Source organism: Falco rusticolus, chromosome 4 (genome assembly GCF_015220075.1).
Source record: "Falco rusticolus isolate bFalRus1 chromosome 4, bFalRus1.pri, whole genome shotgun sequence".
NCBI lineage: Eukaryota > Metazoa > Chordata > Aves > Falconiformes > Falconidae > Falco > Falco rusticolus.
In genome coordinates this window covers 43,664,909-43,686,882 of record NC_051190.1, presented here as the reverse complement: position 1 = coordinate 43,686,882, position 21,974 = coordinate 43,664,909, and the positions used below count along the sequence as shown (strand labels likewise).

The window sequence follows — 21,974 nt, the reverse complement described above, 5'->3', positions numbered from 1 at the left end:
CAGCCCTCCTGCAGGAAGCAGGGGCATCTTCAACTAAATCGGGTTGCTTACAGCCCTGTCCAACCTGACCTTGAATGTTTCCAGGCACAGGGCGTCTGCCACCTCTCTGGGCAACCTCTCCCAGTGTTTAACCACACTCATCATAAAAAAAAAAAAAAAAGTTCTTCTCTATATCCAATCTGAATCTACCCTCTTTTAGTTTAAAACCAAGCCTTGTCCTGTTGCTAGAGGACACTATTCCCCACTAAAATGTCTGTCCCCATCTTTCTTATAAGCCCCCTTTAAGTACTGAAAGGCCACAATAAGGTCTCCCCAGAGCCTCTTCTCTGGGCTGAACAACCCCAATTCTCTCAGCCTGTCTTAGGAGAGGTGCTCCAGCCCTCTGATCATTTTTGTGGCTCTCCTCTGGACCTGCTTTGCCAAGGCCTCTGGAGCCAGATGCAGTGCTCCAGGCGGGTCTCATGAGAGCAGAGGGGCAGAATCGGTTCCCTTGCTTCGTTGGATGCAGCCCAGGATATGGTCACCTTTCTCCCCTGCGAGCATAGGTTGCTGGCTTGTGTCCATTTTTTCACCCACGGGTACCCCCGAGTGCCGGTCTGTACCCTTCGTGTGACTCCGGTCACCTGGCGCATGCGCAGGAGCGTTACTGGCAACTTCAGGGCCGCGCATGCGGGGAACTGGCCTGGCGCCGGTGCGTGGGGGCCCGGGCCGCGCATGCGCAGAAGCGGCCCGACGCCGGGGAGCGCAGGTTCGAGCCACGCAAGGGCAGAACCGTGGCGTTGCCGAGCGAGGGGGAATTGAAACCGTGGAGGGGCGCAGCCGCCCCGCGCCCCTGCGCTCTCCAGGTTGGGGGGCTTCTCGCTAGGGGCGGGGCCGTTGCAGCAGCGAGCACCCGCAGGCTGCGTTTGTCCCGGGGCTGCAGCGGCGCTGCAGCTCCATACTCCCGTGCCGAGCGCGCGCTGGCAACGTGCTCGGGGGACGGCAGCTGCAGGCAGCGCGGGGTCGCGGTGCCGTTAACAACGGCCGGCAGCAGCGAGTGGGGAGGCGCCACCGCGCATGCGCGGCGCCGGGGCTGCAGTGCCCGCTTTTGGTCGTCAGATGGCAGCAGCGCTCCACCGACCCTGTGCTGAGCACGGGCCGGGACCTCAGCCCAGTTCACGCCGCCCGGCCACGGGAGCCGCTCGCTGCGGCTGCGGGGTTCACTTCGCTCTGCCCTTTGCCCACTCGCAGCCCAGCTACTATTACCCGTTGCCTCCGTACCGAAAAGCACCCACGTGGCTCGAACAGTTAAATCCTTTGCGTCTGACAGCTTTAACAGTCAGGTGGTTCTTTCTGTCCATGCCCCCACCCCATTACCTAGGGAGAGACAGCAGCACGGGGAACCCATGGCACAAGGTGCAGAGGCGGGGGGTGGATAGTGGGGTCCTGCAGATAAGCCCCAGCGACTGGTGTTAAAGAAGAAATTCACACAGATGTGGGTACCGCTGGGTTTGCTTTAGTCACAACTCGGAGCTGGGCCACCACCCCAGTAAGTGGCAGAGAACCAAGGGATACAGCACGGCTTATATATGCTTATCACATCATTAGTCAATGTCTGAAGTTTTTAGGAGTTTCCTTGGTCCTGTCAGTTCTGCAAATCCATCACCTGACTCTGTCCCAGGTGATTGATCTGTTCGGTTCCAGGCTCCTCCTTGGATCGTGATCTTCTTTCTGCCTGCTTTAACTCACACACTCCTTCAAGCGTGCTTAGTCTTTGAACAAGCAATTCCTCTTCACGTATACCAATTTTTCTAAAAACACCTGTTTCTGAGAGCACCTGTGTGCACAAACTGATCACCTGTTGCTTCTCTGTTCTCCCACCGATTAACTGGACTGGGTTTTAAACCAGCCTTGGATTAGGGCTATGCTAGGGACAAGGCCTGGTTCTGCCACTTAGCTGCGTCAGCACTTTCTTAATTCAAAACACTTTTTCTTTACCAAGCAATAACAGAACAATGGAGAACAATTAACAATGGTTTGGTCGCTGCTGCTGAAAATTAAGGTTTCTAGTGTATATTGCTATATGTAACATTTTTGAAACCTGGATCTGCAGGAAGAAAAATGTTCTGTTTCATGCCCACAGATGAGCTCCCTGAGATGAGCATTCATGTTTTAACAAGCCTTTAAATCAAAGGCTGTAAACGAGTGTCAGTCTGCACAGCCAGCTGTTGTTCTAGGCCCATATATCTGTCCCATTCAATACCTTGTCTGCATCATTTGCCTTTCTGTCTGTCCTGTGCTCTCCTGCTAAAGACTTCATAGGCTTCAGTCTTCTAATACGGCTCCAGCTCCCGCATCTAATGCTCCTTATCTCTTATCTGCTCCATTGAGGTATCACCGAAACAAAGAAGTCCAAGAGTTTCAGGGAGTTGCCTCCCCTTCAGGAAGAAGGGAAGAGAAACAACTTGTCAGTTGAAGTGCTGATCCATTTCACCTATGCAAACAGGAAAGGAGTGAAGAAACAATGAGAATGTAGGTGAGATGCAAAAAACCAGGATTTCTGGGTAATATTACTGTATTCTGGTGTTTCACACACACACACTTTTTTTTTTTTTTTTCCAAATCACTATTCTGTTAACTTGTTAACTTTTTTTTTTTTTGTTAGATCTAGAAGTAGCCTGCTACTAAGCTACTCAACTGACCTGAATATCACCTACACATGGACTTCAGAATTGTCTTTCTGTGGCCAGGATTAAATGCAGCCAAGCAAGAGTGCCTGAACAGATCGAGCTTTCATGTTCAGATCTGTAACAGCGAGGTTCCAGTACGCCTTTTTTTTGTGCCCCACAGACAAAAAAGCACTACCGTTCTACAACCACACACTTCGCCCATCTGAGAGGTGAACAAAACAGCATGGCTATTGGAAGAGCAGCATAAAGATAAAAGAACGTAGGTGATATCAATTTAAGCTATCTACATTTAGGTTAAAAGAAAACTTCAGGCTAGAAAAAAATTATTTCACACGTGCATAATAGAACGAGCTTAACTGGAGAATTCTTTAGGGGAACCGATGAACTGAAAACCATTTAAGGAGCGGTCACAATGCTTGCTAAAGGGATGCTTTCAAGAAAAAAGTTGTTTTCCCAAGTTTTTCCCCCAATGAGTTTAAAATTCAATGGAAATAAGTATTCAATCAGAGTGAACATTAGTCACTGGGTATGCCTTTTATTTTCATGAAGTCATCACAACAATACATGTAACAGTTATAAATTCCATGCATTTGCAAAACTGTTTTGACCCTGCTGAGGACACAGTTAACATTCCGGATTCGGGTGCAAATTTAGTGACGCTGGGTTTGCATTTGTTTTGGACACTGTATTCTTCCAGAAGACGTTAATTCTTCTATCTCCAGCAGTGTGCTGCTGAAAGAGTACAGTAACAGCAAAACAGTCAAAAACAGCCTAAGTTTTCCTCAGCTTGTGTTTTGGAAGGGTGGTTTTGAATCACTAAGACTTTTACTGTACTACCTGTAAGTAGATGTCCTAGGTTTTCTAGCACAGATCTGTACAGTTCTTTAAGTATTTTCCCATGCAAGGGAACAACAAGAAGATTGATTTTTAGGGTGTTTGCTCTATGACTATAGTAACGGTCTTTTTGGAGGGGAGACTCGCTATTTGGTCGGTCCAGTCAGCTCAATGGTCCTTGTGCTCAACAAATACAACAGGAAGTAGCAGGACTGCAGGGCTGGAACAGGGGAAACACGAGACAACTAGTTTGCTACTTGCTGAAGCTCAGACACGCTTTTCCCCTGGATTATGGGACACTAACCCACACACGGTAGTATACTACGACTCCACTGCTTGCTTCAGGAGAACAACTTCATAGTCGTTAGCTAACAAAAACGAAGCTTGCTCAGCTTCAACAAGAATGTTGGGCTGTTGTATTAGACATGGGGGTTCCTAAGCAGCAGTGGCCTTCAGTGCCACAGTCAAAAAGGGCAGGAGAACCTGAAGGGAAGGAAGTGCTCAGCAGCCTTTCCCTGACCTGTTATAGGCTTGAGACTCACTGTTTTACTCAAAAAAGGACAGATTCCCTGGGGATTTAAAAAGCAGCACACAGAACAGAGATTTGAACTCAATCTTCTTCCTAGGTTAAAAAAAAATGTATGTCTCAGAAATTAAAAGAATATGTTAAGGGCAAGGGGTAGAGGGGCAGAATGTCTTGCTCTCTTCCCCCCCCCCTCCTAGCAGACAGCAACATCATTCTCACTACAAATGCGTTACCAAATCAACTGCATTACCTTGACATACATTTTCCATTATGGTTGACACGCTATGCCTATGCACCATTTTATAATATCTCTGTATAACTAACATTCTGCAAGCTTAGTGACAAGTGACAAAAGGAACCCTTGTTTTTTGCATCATCCCACTTTTCCTCCAGCCATCATAAAAACTTTTAAGCATTTTGTCCTTGAAGTATCTTTGAAAGCTTAAATGTCGTGATAATTTCATGTGATAGCATCAAGCTGCACCGTGACTTAACTACTGCTTTGCTGTCATCTCCCACTGGTGATGAGGCAAGGATGGCCCATTAGCAATTACAAGGTGCTCTCTGGGAGGAGTTAGAGGAGACCCAGCACTGCCTGGGTCCTCATTCACTTACCAGACCCTGCAGAAGGCCACAGCGGTCCCAATTAGAAGGCATCACATGATGAATGAAAGGAGGGGAAAAACCCTTTTCCTGATGTAATGTGTGTAGAAAATAGAATATGTGGCTCTCACTGTCCTGTCATCATACAGCTCTCAGCTTTTTTTCTAGGGCTAGCAATGCTTTAAAACACTGTCTAAAAGTTTATTCATGTTAACCATCTCCTCCTTTGGTAGCCTGTCCTTTCAGGTCTGCTTGTCTTAAGAGTAAGACACCAGATGTTTATATACATTCATGGGTTTGTAAAATAAGCATAACTGCAAAATCCTTCTAGGAGCTCTGACATCCTGCTGAGTTCTCCTCAGCCACAGTGAATAAATGCCTGCCCCATCCTTCCAGTGACTTTGGCCTTGGGAACTGGTAGGTCTCAGCTGTATTGGAGTTAGGTACAACAGAGTTACACCCCAATGAATCACATAAACCCTGGAATGTCTCACTAGACCAGGGGTCTTCAAACTACAGCCCACGGGCTGGATACGGCCCCCCAGGGTCCTCAATCCGGCCCCCGGTATTTACAGACCCCCCCGCCCCGCCGGGGGTTGGGGGGGGAAACCGAGCAGCCGCAGATGGCCTCCTGCCACTTCATCCACGCGCCGGCCCCTGTTCAAAAAGTTTGAGGACCCGTGAGCTAGACAGTGCCAGGATAGGTGGGATTCCTCTAGCTCAGGGGTCCTCAAACTTTTTAAACAGGGGGCCGGCCCCCCCAACCCCCGGCGGGGCGGGGGGTTCTGTAAATACCGGGGGCCGGACTGAGGGCCCTGGGGGGCCGTATCCGGCCCGTGGGCCGTAGTTTGAGGACCCCTGGCCTAGAGGATACAGTTCTCCGCACGTCACACCCGGATGAGATGCTACAGCCCTAACAGGGTGTATTATTTGAACTCTGGAGCACCGGGCGCTCGGGGGGCGGAAAGCTCCCCGCGCCCGAGGCCGGCGGCCCGGGCCTGGCGGGCCCCAGCGGCGCTGCAGGAGGGCGCGGCAGCCGGCGCGCATGCGCCGCTGCAGGGGCGGTGCGGTGCGGCCCGGCCCGGCGGCCATGGCGGCGCTGCTGGAGCACGAGAACCAGGTCTTCCTGGACCTCTTCCACCAGGACGGGCTGGTGGTCTGTGCCCGCGGGCTCGGCGTCGACCGCTTGCTGCTGCGCTTCCTGCGCCTCTACTGCGAGCCCGCCAGCCTGGTGCTGGTGCTCAACACCAGCCCTGCCGAGGAGGTGAGGGCAGCGCCTGCCGGCCGCCCCGCCCCTTCGCCCGCACGGCCGCCGCTCCGCTTGGGCGGGCGCGGCCCGCTCAGGGGCCGGGGCCGGGGGTGCTGCCGGCTCCCCGAGCGGCGGGGCTGTGCTGGGGGGGGTGGGGGCGCTGGCTGTGCTTGGGGGGGCGGGGAGCGGGGCTGTGCTGGGGAGCGGGGGCGGCCCGGCCCGGCCCGGCCTTTGCGCTTGCCGGGGCCGGCCCCGCCGGGCCGGGCGCCTCCGTGGCAAGTGCCGGTCCGAGCTCCCGCGGCGCGATGGCGGCCTGAAAGTAATAACGAGTGAAGTAAGCTCCTGTGCGTAACTTGTAAACGTCAGAAACCTGGCAGTAGCCAGGTAGTGGAAAGGAGTGGAACTTGTCACCGAATTTGTCCCTGTTTGCACAAAAAGGTGCCGTTCTGTTTTCCCTGGAAGCAGGGAGACTCCCGGCCGTCGGGAGGTGATGTGCTGGGGGTCTCTGTGGTGAGCGCGGGGAATGAATATCACGGCTGTAGTTTGTAAGATTAAGGTTGACGTGTATGAGCTACCTGTTGTAGCTGTCTCTGGTAGCAGGTGAGTGGAATCCCATGATGTCGTCCCAGCTCTCTGCTCTTAAGTCAGTATTAAATTTGCCTGTTCTCTGAAAAAAGAGTTATTAAAACATTAGAAAATGTAAAGTCTTTTGAGTACCAGTTACTCATATTTGCTTAAGTATTGTCTAGCTGCTACTGAAAATACACAGATCTGTGAATCACCTGGATGAGTTGGAAACTGAGCAAAGTATACCAAAGAAGAAAAAAAATCATGGTAGTTCTCCTTTCTTGGGTAGTACATTATACTGTCATGCTTTTAAATTTGTTTTGGACGGCTCGTTGAAACTAACAGAGTATGTCTAATTAAGGGGGTTTTGCATCCATTTTATCAGTTCCCCCAGTAATGTCTTGTGGTTTTATTCTTTTTGGTTTTAGGAGTATTTTATTGATCAGCTGAGGTCAGATGGAGTTGTTCATCTTCCTCGGCGTGTTACCAATGAAATTACAAATAATACTCGATATGAATTTTACACACAAGGAGGAGTCATCTTTGCAACAAGTCGAATCCTTGTGGTAGATTTCCTTACTGACAGAATTCCTGCAAACCTCATTACTGGTAAGAGTTTAATGAAATAAAGGTAAGACTGTTCTGTTTGAAAATACATAAAGCTTAATTCTATGTGAAGAGTTCTACTAACTGGTGTTGTCAATTATTCCTTTTTTTTTTTTTCCACACAAAGACTGAGGTAAGAGGAGCAAATATGTAGTTTTCTTTGCTCCAGACTTGTTTGCCTTATTTAATCATACAATTTGAAAACATCCACGTTACGTTTAGATACTGGATCATGCATTTGTGTGGCTTTCTGATATCAGTTAGTGGCTGGAAAAGAAATCAGCAGTTAAATCATGACATTGACATCAGAAACATAAAATTCGGACTGGCTTTCTAAGAACAGTTGATTGCACTTGGTGAAATAGTGTCAGATGGTCTATAGGACATTGGCCTATGGTTAAATGGCCTATGATTAAAACTGATTTTAGATGTCGTGTTTTGTCAGCCATGCACGCTACCTATTTTTTGTGTTAACAAATTACTCCTGAAGACTTTTCCCTTCAAAAAGTAGTGATACTTTACTAATCTTTGTCTTGACATGCCTTGGACACTATCTAAATAGCAGTATTATGAAGTAATACTGTTATTATCACTGCAAAGATTTTGGGAATAGCTTGTGGCCTTTTTGGTTTTATGTAGAAGTTATACATTAAAGATGTTAAGGTTAGCTTTTTCCTCTCGTGTTCTGTTCCCCTTCTGTCCCAACCACCGTTGTTTTTATGTTCTTTTCTAAGCTGGAAACCTTGTTGCAGCCTGGAGAGCTAGTAAAATAGATCTCTAAGAGCCAGGGATATAAGAATATTTTACTGTTATCTAAATGTCAACATCTTAATGGCTAAACGTAACTGAATATTGAACGCTTAAAAGAATGTTTGTGCTTCAAAAGATGTATCCCCTTCCTTTTTATCAATGTATGACAAGCTGTAATCTGTAAAACATTTTGAACTGTTTTCTGCTAGACCCAAAGGATGCTAGATTTGTCAATTCTTATAACTTCTAGGTTTAAAAAAGGGAACACATTTTCTGGGCAGCTATTTTAATTTCTGTTCTTACCCTCGACGACTCCTCCTTCTGCTTTCTGCCCTACCAAAGAAGGAGGGGGCAGAGAAAGAAAACACACCTTTGGACTTTGTCAGGATGAAAAGAAGAAAGACGCTAAAGATTTTTAAAAAGTCCCGTCCTATAGTGATCCAGAGCTGTTCCAGGTTTTGCTTTGCCACTAGAGGTCAGCGTGACAGCAACTTTGATAGACTTGTGGCTTCATTTTAAAAGTCGGGTAACACCTGGTCATGCTGGAAACATCTTTTTTCCCTAATATACCCATAGCCATGAAGAAAATTGGAGGTGTATTCATACAGTTGGTGCTGGTTTCTATCCTCAAGTGTGAAAATGTGTGTCACAAGAAGGGGGAAGCAAAATGTTTTCAAAAGTTCTTTGATTATGTAAATACATGAACTGTTACAAATGAAACTTACTTGACAACTCTGTAATTCTAGAACTTCTCTAACAAAATAATACAAATGTCACAATCTGGAATGTATCGGACTTGCTTTGTTGTAATAGCATGTTATGTCTTATATTCACTTTTACTCCTTTTAAAAGGCTCAAGTTCAGATTTTGCCTTAGGACTAAAGAATTTTCTAAGTTATATCCTGCCACTCAAGGTTTGTTTTAGTTTGGTGAGTTTTGGGGTTTTTTTTGCTAAAGATGCATCATGAACCCAGTTCTGTTGTTTGGGGATTCTGTGGCACTGAAACTGAGGAATGGCTTGATTCGAACCCTGGAAAGTTTGTTCTACTGTCACTTTAGAATATCTAAATCCCTGTTGTACTCTAATTAAGAAAAAAATGTTAAAAGACAGTTTTGAGGAAAAAGCTATACAAAATTGGGCCTCTTTACTTTTTTGTAACTTGAAAACCTTTTATTCTGCCAGGCATTTTGGTATACAAAGCGCACAGAATCATTGAATCCTGTCAGGAGGCATTTATCTTACGACTTTATCGCCAGAAGAACAAGCAAGGTTTCATTAAAGCTTTTACAGATAATGCGGTTGCATTTAACACTGGCTTTTGCCATGTGGAAAGAGTGATGAGAAATCTTTTTGTCAGGAAACTTTATCTGTGGCCAAGGTAAGGCACCTCTTTATTTCATTGGAGAGTTAAACTTACAAAAAAAAAAATTAAGGGTGTTACAATGGGCTCCTAAGACAATGAGGTGTACGCAGTCACGCTGCTAATCTGTGTTTCTTCTTGTATTTCCAAACAAATTTAATTCCTTTTTTGACAGAAGAAGTGGTCTTAAAGACCCTTAACTTCTGTATTTTTTAAAATAGACCCAAAATAAATCTATAAGGGCTGAACCTTATGGTATAGGTGTCCTTTTAGCCAACAGAAATCACAGCAGAAAGTAACATTCTTAAAAGCTTAAGAAAAACTTCACTTATTAAACAGATTATTTAAGATGTGAAGTAACAGAAGTACATGCTCTCAGTTCTGCCATTCACGGAGGTATTTGTTTCCAGCTGTGATGAAACTCCATGGGTTTCTTTCTACATGTCGTATTTTTTTAATCATCTTTTCCATGTATGTTGTGTATGAAGAATATTTCTTGATGATTGATAGAAACCAGATTGCCAAGTTTGTGACACGCATGAAGTCTTTTAGGAGCAGAGCCACAAACAGAATTGGGCGCTTTAGCTGATCACCCATTCAATGCTCTTGCATTGGGCCAAGGAGGTCTGCTCATTTGTTACTCTAGTCCGGAATGTGTTTCGCTTTCTCTTAATGTACTGTTACTCTGCATTGTAAACTCTTTAACAGTCTTCCTTTCGGTATCACAAAGTAGAAATGGACATAACTAGGATACAAGAGGTTGAGTAGCTCTCTTAAATTTTCTTCCTTGGCGTCTGAACCATGCAGAGACCTGGAGATGCAGCATGCAGTAAGGGAAACACCTGTTGAGTTTGGGGGTCAGCAGACACGGCATTTTCTGAGTCTGTTCAGTTAGTAAAAGTCAGGTAGCATCTATACCTGTACAGCTGGATTGGCTGTAAGGGCAGTGTGTTAACGAGGACTTGCTGCTTATGATCAGAAGCTAGGAACATCACAGAATCTGCTAGTGGAACCATGTGATTCCAAAGGATTTATGAATCCATTCCAGTTTCTCCCTGACTAGATTTTTTTTTTGTTTTGGTTTTACTTTAATATTTGTTATGTGTAATAATGATGTAGGATGTAGTGCAGTAACTTTCTAGATGGTTTTCTGAGGCTGTTCCTAAGACTGCAGTCTTCACATCAGTAGAAACTGATTTTGCAATTAACTTCTTTATGTTTAAAGTAATTGTAGTTTATACGAACTTCTGAATAGTTGTAGGTCAAGCAGACAATACATGTAAATCTTAATAAGCTGTTTTCCTCTTAGATTTCATATAGCAGTGAACTCATTTTTAGAGAAGCATAAACCTGAAGTGGTGGAAATACATGTGTCAATGACGCCTGCTATGCTTGCTATTCAGACTTCAATCCTGGACATTTTGAATGCATGTCTGAGAGAACTGAAACGTTACAATCCAGCTCTTGAAGTAGAAGATCTATCTTTAGAAAATGCTATTGGTAAACCTTTTGACAAGGTAACCATTTAGATTGTTCTGCTGTATCTAACTAAAGGGATATAGATCTTCAAACTGTCTACTATGCAAACAAAAATACTATTTGTAAAATAAATAACCAGCAGCAATCGAGTGTTATCCCATGACTTGTTTATTACTGGTACAAGGAGAGAAACTCTGTTAATCAGTGATGGTGATGATACGGTTGCCAGTAGGGGTTTTGGTGTATTGGTATTATTGTTCTTTCTTTGTTTCCAAAGTCCCTACAGTAAGAACATCCTGATTCACGGTTGGTGTATTATGATGATAAAGATGTGTGCAATTTTAGCTCAAAATACTTTAGAGATAAGTACGCAGTTATTCACACCTACCCCCTTTTTTTCCTCTTGAATTTCCTGCTTGTATTTTTTGTTGTCTCTATTGGGAGGAGCACTGTATATAATACATAATATACAACAGATGTATGCATGTGCATATTTTAATCACTGTATATCTCATTAATTGTGTGTTATTTTTGACAGTTCTGCCATGTTTGGCATACATGCTCTCTGTAGAGTAAAATCCTAAACACTGTATTGAAATATTGTTGTTACCTGTGATTGGATCTTGATGTAGGGCCTTCTGTACTTTAAATATTTGGAGGGTTTTTTCCTTATGCTCTATAGGTTGCATATCTGTGTGGTACTCATCTTATTTTGAGAATTAAATGACATCATAATGTTTTTTACTTTAAGTAAAGGATACTAGACTAAAGGCGCAGGCTAGTACCAGTAAAATAAGGGGGGGGTTACTTTACAAGTATTTTATAATTATATGGAAAGTATGAACAGAAGGCATTAAATTATATACATCTGCTAATTGCTGAAATATTTTACATAAAAGCATCTATATTATGTTAACTTTGCAAAAAATTATTAGTTATCAAAAGAAATACCTCACTATCGCATCCTTAATTGAGTGTTTAATCACTTTGGGAAACAAGTGACATCCCCTGTAAAGAAAAAAAAAAAGTCCATTCTTATCTCTTATCTCTGTGTTAGTATACAAATACATTGTATACTAAGAGTAATTTGTATTTGAACTCTCCAATTTATATTTCTAGATGATACGTCACTATCTAGATCCTCTGTGGCATCAACTTGGAGCTAAGACAAAATCTTTGGTCCAGGATTTGAAGATACTACGTACTTTGCTACTGTATCTAACTCAGTATGATTGTGTCACTTTCCTTCATCTTCTAGAGTCACTGAAAGCAAGTGAAAAAGCTTTTGGTGAGAATTCAGGTAAACACTGAATAACCATACAAGTTAATGCATGGAACACTGAAATGTTGATGTCTTTAATTAACATTCCCAAACATATGAAGGTATCTAATTAGGTTTTATATAACCAGCCATAAGGACGTAGGTTTTTATTGACAGATAATGCTTTCATCTTCCCACTTATCTGCTGTTACTTAACAGTGTGAGATTTGCATCACATTTCTGTCTTCTATTAAGCATAGCAAGCAGGTAGCACAGGTATTCCAGATAGATTCGGGTTTTTTACCACAACGGGTTGAAACGCATACACTTCACAAATGTCAAACTATACTGCTTTCTTTTCCCCTTTAGGTTGGCTGTTTCTTGACTCCAGTACTTCCATGTTTGTAAATGCTCGAGCTAGAGTTTATCGCATTGCAGATGAGAAACTGAATCAGAAAGGCAAAGCCTCTGAAAAAAGTGATGGAAAGAAGGAAAATGGTACTGATCATTCCTAATTTTAAGTTGGAGAGTGTCACACGATTTCAAACGCTCTACATATTATTACTTGTACTGTGGCTCCCTACATGATCTTACACAGCTCAAGATCTTAATCTGTTAGCTGGGTTGAGACATAATCTTAATTCAGAAAGCTTATCATAACGTAAAACAGTCATGAAGAAGTAAGGGGTTCTTCTAAGTTTGCTCAGCTGGTCATTGGAAGAGCTTTTATGGAGTTGTTGAATTACATTAGTATTTAGCGTGAAGTTTTTTACGTGAACAGGTAGGAGGCTGCCATTGCTTTCATTAAAAAAGTATATTCAGGACTTCCAGAATTAAAGAATGAGTGAATATTTTAACTTTTTGCTTTATTAAAGCACTTAACCCCAATTTAAAATATGAGTGATCTCCAACCCATTAGCATAACGAGTTGCATATGTAGGATGTTGAATATTGTATTTGCCAACAACCATCACGCAACTGACATCTAACCATTAAAGTTCTGAAGGATATTTTGGCTTTAAGAGCTGCTATGTTCAATCTTACTTTGTTTCAGAGCTGAAGAGGGAATTGGTCCTAGAAAGTAATCCCAAATGGGAAGCTTTGAGAGAAGTCCTAAAAGAGATTGAAAATGAGAATAAGAACAGTGAAGACCTTGGTGGTCCAGGTGAGAGAATACTAAATAATGTAAGTTTTCACAGTACAGCTATTTTTTAACTCTACTTGACTTTTGAGAGAAGGAGCCTAACTGTTTACTGTAGTTTTATTAAAGAGCTAGTTTTAAAGTTCATGATTTCTGGACTTAAGACAAGGAGGTTTTGTACATATGTACATAAACTCTGTAAAACCATTCAGTTTTACTTAAAATCCTGTTTAGTTTTTGCTCTAAAAGAGAAATGCCATTGGTTACTAAGCAATACTGTTTAGGAAAAAAACTGTATAATTAAGAAAAAATATTTTAACTTATATTTCAATATTGTAATGATACCTTGGTTTCAAAACCATTGAAACTAATAATGTGGAAATTTATAATAATAAAGGTATAATGTTTGGGTTTAAAGAAAAATGAAAAATAGGACTTTCTGTCTTATGCCCTTTCCATCTTACACATTCTTGTCATACACCTCAAAATTCGCTTCTCCAGCAGATGCACTTAAATGGGGTAGAGACTAGAAGGCAAGTGTGTCTCTAACTGCTCTGCTGCCTTTCCTATTTTGGGGCTTTCACCCCCTTAAATTTCACCAAGTTTTATTTTAGGAAACATTAAGGGTAAAAAAGTGCTCTTTTCTCCCACCCACAGTGTTCTGACTCTGGATAAGAACTGGCTCTCGCGCCTGGTGTTGTAGGAGTTTATCTGAGTCAGCTCGGGGAGAATTGTTATTCAGGGCCCACAAATGTCAATAATACTGTGTGAAACATGTATTTTTTTTTTTTTTTAGAACCTTCCACCCAACTGACAAAGTCTGAAAATTAGAATGGTTTTAATTAAGTTCACTCTTATTCCGGGTTTAAAAAAAAAAAAAAAATAGTTGTCCAAGTATGTTTCAATACATGCTATGTCTGCCTTGTCTCAGGTGGTCAGAATGAAAACCTTACTACTTCAGATGGTGTAAGAATAAAGAATGCTGAACCTATCCACTAACCTTCTCTATTCTCGTTTGGTACAAAATGGCATGCAATTTACTCCCTGAAAGTCCAAAAAGGAACTGTGACAACCAAATGTAAAGGCATTTGGTGCAGGCATGCTTCTGGGACCATTAAAAACAATTTGCTCAAGAGAAATCTTGTAGCTGGGTAAGAAATACAGCACAACAGATGATAAACGTGATACTGTTTCTTGACTGCAGGGCAAGTGCTTATTTGTGCCAGTGATGACCGAGCTTGTGCACAGCTCAGGGAGTATATTATTGCTGGAGCAGAAGCTTTTTTAACAAGACTGTATAACAAAACCTTTGGAAAGGATGAGAAAGCTGGAGAAGTGTGTATTAAGGACAGAAAAGCTCTCAAGTCCAAAGGAAATGCCAGGCCAGACACGGGACCTCAAGCCAAAAAAGTCAAACTCACGGCTTCTTCAAAACAAAATAAACTCAAGAAACAGCAAGACCGGACTATAATCCAAATGATAGGGAAGACTGAGGAGGAAAAGAGAGAAGACTTAGGGGTGGAAGATAACAAAGAATTAAGCAGTAGCCAAGAAAGCAGTGTTGAAGAGACCATTCCTGAAGATTTCCATGTGAACTTAACCTCAGACTGTTACTACGGTATTTTCAAGAACCCACTCACAATTATTCATCCATTGCAGGGTTGTAGTGATCCCCATGCACTCACTCGAGTACTGCATGAAGTGGAACCCAGATATGTTGTGTTGTATGATGCAGAACTAACCTTTGTTCGGCAGCTGGAAATCTACAAGGCAAGCAGGCCTGGGAAGCCTTTGAGGCAAGTTGACTTGGTCAGAGTAATTTTAGTCTTGAAGGAAGAAAGTGCACTTTCAGCGGGTGAGGCAGAACATGCATCTACTCATTTTCTCCATTACCTTTTAATTCCTGTTTAGCCCTCTTCTTAGTTTTAAACAAAAGCATAACCAAAAGATAATTTTTGCTTCTCAGCAAAGGTATTTAGTCCCTTAACAGCAGAAACATATCTGTAAAATAAAATTTAAAAAAAAAACCAACAAACTACTTCATTCCATCTTCTACAAGACCTCTGCTTAAATGATCTTGGTGGCAATGGATCCATTTTGAGGTGTTGTAGTTTCACTTTAAACCATCTCTATAGGTTTGATTTTTACACAATAAGCTGCATTGAATTTAACTAATTTTCACGTTTCCTGATGTCTGGTCATGCTGAAGACCAGTAATTCAGAAGCTGTAGCAGAAAAATAAGTAAAGGAAAATGCGATAAAGAAATTGAGAAGTATTTGCAGTTTTACTTGGTTCTGGTGTTAGCTGACAGAAAGATTTCCACTATGTGTATATATGTATTTGATACACCTGTAAACTGCAAAACTCACGTTTAGGAATAAATTTTACAGACTAATTAATATAGAAAACTTAGAATTTAATATATTATGGGGTTTTTGCATTATCTTTCTTGTATGGCTGCCTGATATAGCACTTACTGAATACAGTGAACTAGTTATAGCTCTACCTCTCTGAAAATAGCTTACAGCATCTTAAGTCTTAGAATAAACACACTTGGCTTGAAACACAACTTATTGGCATATGAAATTACTCTCTTTTGAATTATAATACTTTATATTTTAATCACCTAATGAAAATTATTTGCACAAATTAAACAGAGCAGATGTAATTTTCCAGTCAACTCTTTGTATTTATGCAGTGTAACTGCAAATGGAAATCAGTTTGGCAGCATTTAGTGGGTCTGTACCCAGTATCCAGGGAAGGACTCTCTAGTGCAGGTATAAATGCCAGAACTCATAAAGTATATTGCGTGAGGATTGTTAATGGGTTGTCCAATTTATTTTTAATTGCCTAATCAGCATGTGTTGTATCTAACTCCAGCATCCTGTTCCTATACTTCATAGCAGAAATATCAGATGCAGTCATGGAAGTAGGAGTTAGGAGATGCATCACATGAAAAAAGTAATAGGAATAATCCCATCAATCTCTCAATGTACCTCAATTAAAAGATATTGGGGGAGAGGGGGGGGAGAAAAAAATTATTGTGCTAAATAGCTATAGGCAATTAACCCCTTAAGGTAATTATTAATTCTTATATGTTCCATATAAATCCCTATTTGCAGAATAAAATTTAATCTGTGTGTTTATGTCTGTGAGATAAATGACAGCTTGTTCTTTGTAGAACCTACAATTTCCTTGTACAAATATGTAATTTTTAATTCTTAGATGGTGTTGCAGATTTTTTGGTTTGTTATATATATTATACTGGGAAGACTTTAAAAACAGTAAGAAAGTCAACTTCTCTATTATACTTGCTTTGTGTCTTTACTGAACGGCTGACTGCACTCTGAGTCCACTCTGGTCAAATCCTCAAATTCCAGTAAGTGTTCTCTGCCCCAAGAAAAGAGGGAATGCTGGATATAAGAATTATTGTTGCTGATTTTGGAGTATCTTTACAAATTTGGAGTATCTTTACAGAAAAAATAGGGTTCTTTCACGTGCCTTTTCTTAAGGCAAATACTACCTTGTCAGGCACTTAGTGCTACTAATCTTAAATGTCACTTGTGGGTGTGTTTAACTTTTAATATTATGTGTGATGTCTTTGTAACCTCTGCCCTCCCCCCAACCTACAGAGTATATTTCCTCATATATGGGGGCTCAACAGAAGAACAGCGCTATCTCACAGCTCTGAGGAAAGAAAAGGAGGCCTTCGAAAAACTTATCCGGTAACAAAATTAGTTCACTACCTTTATTATCGTTTAATGTAATTCCTTTATATGCTTACATTTTAAATAGAGTGAATATCTTACCTGTGTGAAGGCTTTAAATAAACATTTAATTCAGTTGCTTTTCAGATGTTAAGAAAACTTTTCCATTAAGAATCAGCGAAAAGTCAAAACCTTCCTTTTCAAAGCACCTAATATTTTATTTATTAGTTTTAGGATTTTTAAAAGTAATAGATTTCAAACCCTAAACAGCACCACTTCTATTTTTCCCTAACTATTTATGAAATCCATTTTGTAAATGTGTTATCTGCAGGTGACATTTCCTGTAAGATGTTTCTAAGGCTTTTATGACTTAAGTTGTTTTGGGGAACAAAACAATTGGTTTTTTATACTGTGTAAGACAGTGTGTTTACTGGCAATGTCTTTTCACCAGGTTATACTGCTGTTACTGGTCTTTAGTTCCTTTGTTTCATGTGCCCTGAAAAGTTCTAAAGATAAATCAGATGCTAAAAAGTGCTAACAATTGAAAATAAAAACAAGCATCTAGCCCAACGATCTGGAGAACCTAGTAAATTGCATTTCTGATCAGGTTTGCAATTAGTATTAAACAATATATAATTTTACATCTGGATGAAGGGTATTAAAGTATTTTGGTCTATTTTTCTTTTATAATTGCAGTTTTAGTGTGTGTTTCTTTGTGATTCCTTAGAGAGAAGGCCAGCATGGTTATTCCTGAAGAAAGAGAAGGAAGAGATGAAACGAACTTAGACCTAGTAAGAGATGCTAAATCTGCCTCTGTTTCAACTGACACACGCAAAGCAGGTGAGCAGTTCCTGAGGTTAGGCTTGCAGCTCTAAGCTTTGAAAAAAACCATATAACTATTACATTTAAATCCCGTTCAAAGCCTGTGTGTCACAGATGTATTGCACATTGACCGACAGTACAGAAACATCTCCTTTACTCCATCTACCTCTCACTGTGCAGTGACAATGAATTGTTTTCTTTGAAAATACAGATTAAGTATTTTACCATTAAGACAGATACCATTTGGATTGTTTCTAGGCAGCTTCTTGGTAATATGAGACAGTCTAGTATTGTTTGTAAGGAGGCAGAGAGAAATTAAAACATTAAAACTGAAGTCTGCAAATAGTCAAAGGCAGTGTTGTCCTCGAGCTAGTAAATGTTGGGGACTTCTTTTGATCTTGGCAAAACTGATTGCCTGGGCAAACAACTGCACATTCTGGACTTCTTGTCTACTTTCCAATAAAGCATCTTTTTTCTTTTAATGCAGTTCTAACCTTCTGATTTTTGTTCCTTTCTTCTGACACATACGCTTTGTCTTCATCTTTACAGCTTTGCCCCTGTTTTTCTTTGCTGTCATTTTTGCAATCCAGTTCTCTTTTACCGTATGTTCTCTAATCTTTGCTATTACATCTTTTGTGGCCTTGATGCTGCAGTCGCTTCATGTGTCCTTCTACAGATCTATAGAGGCTAAAGTGTAACTCCTACAATAAAATGCTGTATTTCTGTGGGGAACAGCTGGAAATAAAAAGGATCAGCTTCATTATCTGGTTTTGCAGGCAACTTCTTAAAAGATTTTCCTGATGCGTTCAATAATTTTCATCTACACAAAGCTTATAGCAGGTAGCCTGGTAGTTCTATTAAACTACAGACCATACTCCATGAACTACAGTATATAATTTGGCAACTGATTTTTCTTTGTAACAGTGAAAAATTAAATAAAGTCTGGATTTATTATACTGCTGAATTTGAGGTATAATTTGAGATGTGAAGTCCATCCATTACAGAAGCATTGGCAGCACACAGGAAAACTATGCAACCAGAGTCAGAGGTCATAAGTATTAGGTTAACTGTATTTATTTTGCTCTTTAGGTGGACAGGAACAGAGGAGTGTTCAGCAAACTGTAATAGTGGATATGCGAGAATTTCGTAGCGAGCTTCCGTCACTGATTCATCGTCGTGGTATTGACATTGAACCTGTTACTTTGGAAGTTGGAGATTATATTTTAACTCCTGATACCTGTGTAGAGCGGAAAAGTATCAGTGATCTGATTGGTTCCTTAAATAATGGAAGGCTGTACGCACAATGCGTTTCTATGTCCCGTTGCTATAAGCGACCAATTCTCCTGATTGAATTTGATCCGAACAAACCTTTCTCCTTGATTCCACGAGGCTCTCTACATCAGGAAATTTCCAGTAATGATATTACTTCTAAACTAACCCTTCTTACGCTCCATTTTCCAAAGTTACGTATCCTGTGGTGTCCCTCTCCCCATGCTACGGCTGAGCTGTTTGAAGAGTTAAAACAAAACCATCCCCAACCAGATGCAGAAACGGCAATGGCTGTCACGGCAGATTCTGAAACTCTTCCCGAGTCAGACAAATATAACCCCGGTCCTCAGGACTTTCTATTAAAAATGCCAGGTATTAATGCAAAAAACTGCCGTGCTTTAATGAACCATGTTAAAAGCATCGCAGAGCTAGTGACACTGTCAAAGGATGAACTCTCCAGAATTTTGGGTAATGTGGCCAATGCCACACAACTCTTTGACTTTATCCACCTGACCTACAGAGAGGCAGTATCTAAAGGAAAAAGCAAAAGATGACTAATGAGATTTTGACATAGGGCATAGAGAAGCTTTTCTTGCACAGTACTTTGGCGAAGTACATGAAATATTTTTAATAAATGCCCACTAAGATAACCAGCTGGTTTTTTCCTAATCCTGTTCCATCAGTTTTAACATTTGAATTAATTATTACTGAAGGCAAGTTTCATGAGGAATCAAAAATGTTTTTAATGGAGAAATGCAAATTATTTTTATTCTTTACTGAATCAAGTTCATAAGAATTAAGTGCTAAGACTAACTGGTAAAGGTGTTTTCTTTTGGAAATTATGATGTCTTGTTAAAAAGCTAGAAATGTACTGTGTGTCACCTGCTTCATGATGTATATCACTTTGCTGTTTTTAAACGTCTTGCTCTCTAGACACTGCCAATTTTCAATTGACAGTGATGGAGCTATCTGAATCGCATTGCGGTCTTTTGTCAGAAGTTTGTTTAGGAGACTTGGACTCAGTCATGAATTTAGATCATCACCATAAGCCTTGACACAGTAAACTACAATTGTATGGTATGGTCTACATGATATTTGCTTACTTTAAGTTATACTTTGTTTTTTGACATTCCGGTATCAGTACAGCTCTGTCTTGCTAGATTTTGCAAAGTGCATTCCTCTGATCTAGACCAGATAGAGATTCTGTGGTGGCACAATACAACATAAATCTCAGTGTGCCTTACTTGTACTTTTAAGAGGCTTTTATTTTTCTAATCAGTTTTGATAGCTCTTTCCCCTCACACACTTCAAAGTAGAAAATCTAGCTATATACCAGAGCATATTCCCTCTCATACAGTGCAACAGTTTTCAAAGCAAGGTTTTCCAAAAGCGTTGACAGTGTTTCCGATACAGTCTTCTGTGTCCTATTGCACTTGCATTTTAATGTCTTAAATAGCGCATCTGTCAGTAAATTCAGTAAAGCTATTGTCACCTGGGAGATAAAATTATTAGCATTCTGTGAGCATAAAACAGGGAAAAGTCATTCTTCTTTTGATTGTTTGTGTATGTGTATATTGTTAAAAATGTGTATTCTGCACTGAACTTTGATGTGACAACTATGTAACAAAAGTGCCATTGCCAAAAGGGATGGTCCTGTGTCATTACGTACGGATATGTTTACATTAGCTATTTAAAAAGTCTTTTATCTGTAATGACTTGCACATATGTATTGATACAGTTCTAGTGCTAACAACAGATCAATATAATCTCCATTGTTAAAGGAGAAAATGCGGATTTTTCTGTATTCAGGTTCAGTAAAAACCGTACTGTGCACTTTCAGATTTAATATTTACTGTGTGTTTTAAGTGTGAATTATGAATTTGTTAACTTATAGTCTGCAACTGAGCTGTGACAGATTTCCAAAGTGGACATTTTTCTGCAGATGCAAATTTCAGTATTAAATACATCCATAATTTGTTAATTGTATTTTTTCTCATTTGGCTGTATTGGTATCAGAACATTTTTATTTTTAGTGTGTGGTTTATAATCCAGATCTTAGGGTTCCTGTTGCCCTATATTCTAATTTATTTCATTTAATATAAAAAGTCTTTCTATGAGATTTTTGCTTATTCAAAGCAGTAAGGTCAGAAATAGTCAGGGTTGAGAATGCCTATGAAGTGGTGGTAAGAGAACAAAAAATCAGAGTTAGAACATAACTGTCCTGAATGCATGGCCTGTAGAGCCTGATTCAAAAAATTGCTGAACAACTTTTGAAGACTTACTGTTTGCGCATTTGCATCATTAAGATGTTACATGAACTCTGGATTTGGGGGGTTTTTCAGATATACTGCATCTCAGCTTTGTCAGTGGTATTTTTTTTTTTTTGCTTAATTTGTATAAGGTGAAAATGAAGGGTATGTTATGAGGTTATTAAGTTGTAGCTTTGTGTTGTGTGCTAGATCAAGGTCACAGAAAGCAATTAAATCTGCTAACTATTTAGATTGTCTTTTGTTTATATGTGTGGAATTTCTGCAAGACACTTCTTTTTGCTTCAGGTTTTTTGCAGTGCAAGGTTTGGCTTTTTCTTTGAAACAACCACAAGTAATATTGTTGTACCTTATTATTGCTTATTTGTGATCTGGCATTTTACTGTTACAAGTTAGTGGTGTGTCTTTCCCAGACAGTAGGTACAAATTGTGAACAAAAGTGGGAGAGGTCTTGTTTCCTGAAACCACTTAACTGTGAAATAACCAAGCTAAAGAGTTACGTGGATGCTACAAAATGTTTGGGTGAATGATGAAAATCGTTACTATGCATTCCCTGGCCTTGTGGTATTCATCAACAGTACTGAAATTCTGTGTATCTTGTTATTGCTTGATATTTTAAGTTTGTGCTTTATTACAAACGAAAAAACAAGATCATGCCTGCAGAGTGTCTCAGATTCTTTCAAACATGCAAACCAAGACTACATGTTTCAAGGTCACTGAATGTGTGAAACCAGTGGGGTTTTATATGCTATTGGGAAGTCAGTGAGTTGTTTCTGCAGTTTCTCCTAGGCTTTTATTGCATAAAGTTTCTTCTAGAATAACAATAAAACCAAAATCTCTTAGGAGCAAATACAACTTATGT

The 21,974-nt window shown here is 40.6% G+C and overlaps 1 protein-coding gene and 1 long non-coding RNA gene across 3 annotated transcripts; one reads left to right on the top strand and one right to left on the bottom strand.

Annotated features, from left to right (window-relative positions):
- Positions 1–1,889: 1,889 nt before the first annotated feature.
- On the bottom strand, positions 1,890–11,757 carry LOC119146786. The gene is made up of 3 exons (XR_005103827.1): positions 11,596–11,757; positions 6,457–6,548; positions 1,890–2,473 (listed from the first exon to the last, which is right to left on the bottom strand). It is a non-coding gene; the product is annotated as an uncharacterized LOC119146786 (long non-coding RNA).
- ERCC4 (ERCC excision repair 4, endonuclease catalytic subunit) lies at positions 5,661–21,774 on the top strand. Of its 2 annotated transcripts, XM_037384973.1 has the most exons (11): positions 5,661–5,896; positions 6,877–7,057; positions 8,988–9,183; positions 10,475–10,682; positions 11,764–11,944; positions 12,275–12,403; positions 12,960–13,070; positions 14,251–14,842; positions 16,680–16,772; positions 17,482–17,594; positions 18,666–21,774. In XM_037384973.1, exons 1-11 carry the CDS (start codon positions 5,678–5,680, stop codon positions 19,397–19,399), a joined length of 2,757 nt encoding a protein of 918 aa, XP_037240870.1. In that variant the 5' UTR covers positions 5,661–5,677; the 3' UTR covers positions 19,400–21,774. The 2 variants fall into 2 exon arrangements, with proteins under 2 accessions (XP_037240870.1, XP_037240871.1); XM_037384974.1 differs by lacking the exon at positions 18,666–21,774 and having other exon boundaries at positions 17,451–17,559.
- The last annotated feature ends 200 nt before the right edge of the window (positions 21,775–21,974 follow it).

Coding starts and splice junctions, on each gene's coding strand:
- ERCC4 (XM_037384973.1), top strand. CDS start 5,678: ATGCGCCGCTGCAGGGGCGGTGCGGTGCGGCCCGGCCCGGCGGCCATG. Junction 14,843..16,679: donor AGGCCTGGGAAGCCTTTGAG/GCAAGTTGACTT, acceptor CCCAACCTACAG/AGTATATTTCCTCATATATG. Junction 17,595..18,665: donor AACTGACACACGCAAAGCAG/GTGAGCAGTTCC, acceptor TTTGCTCTTTAG/GTGGACAGGAACAGAGGAGT.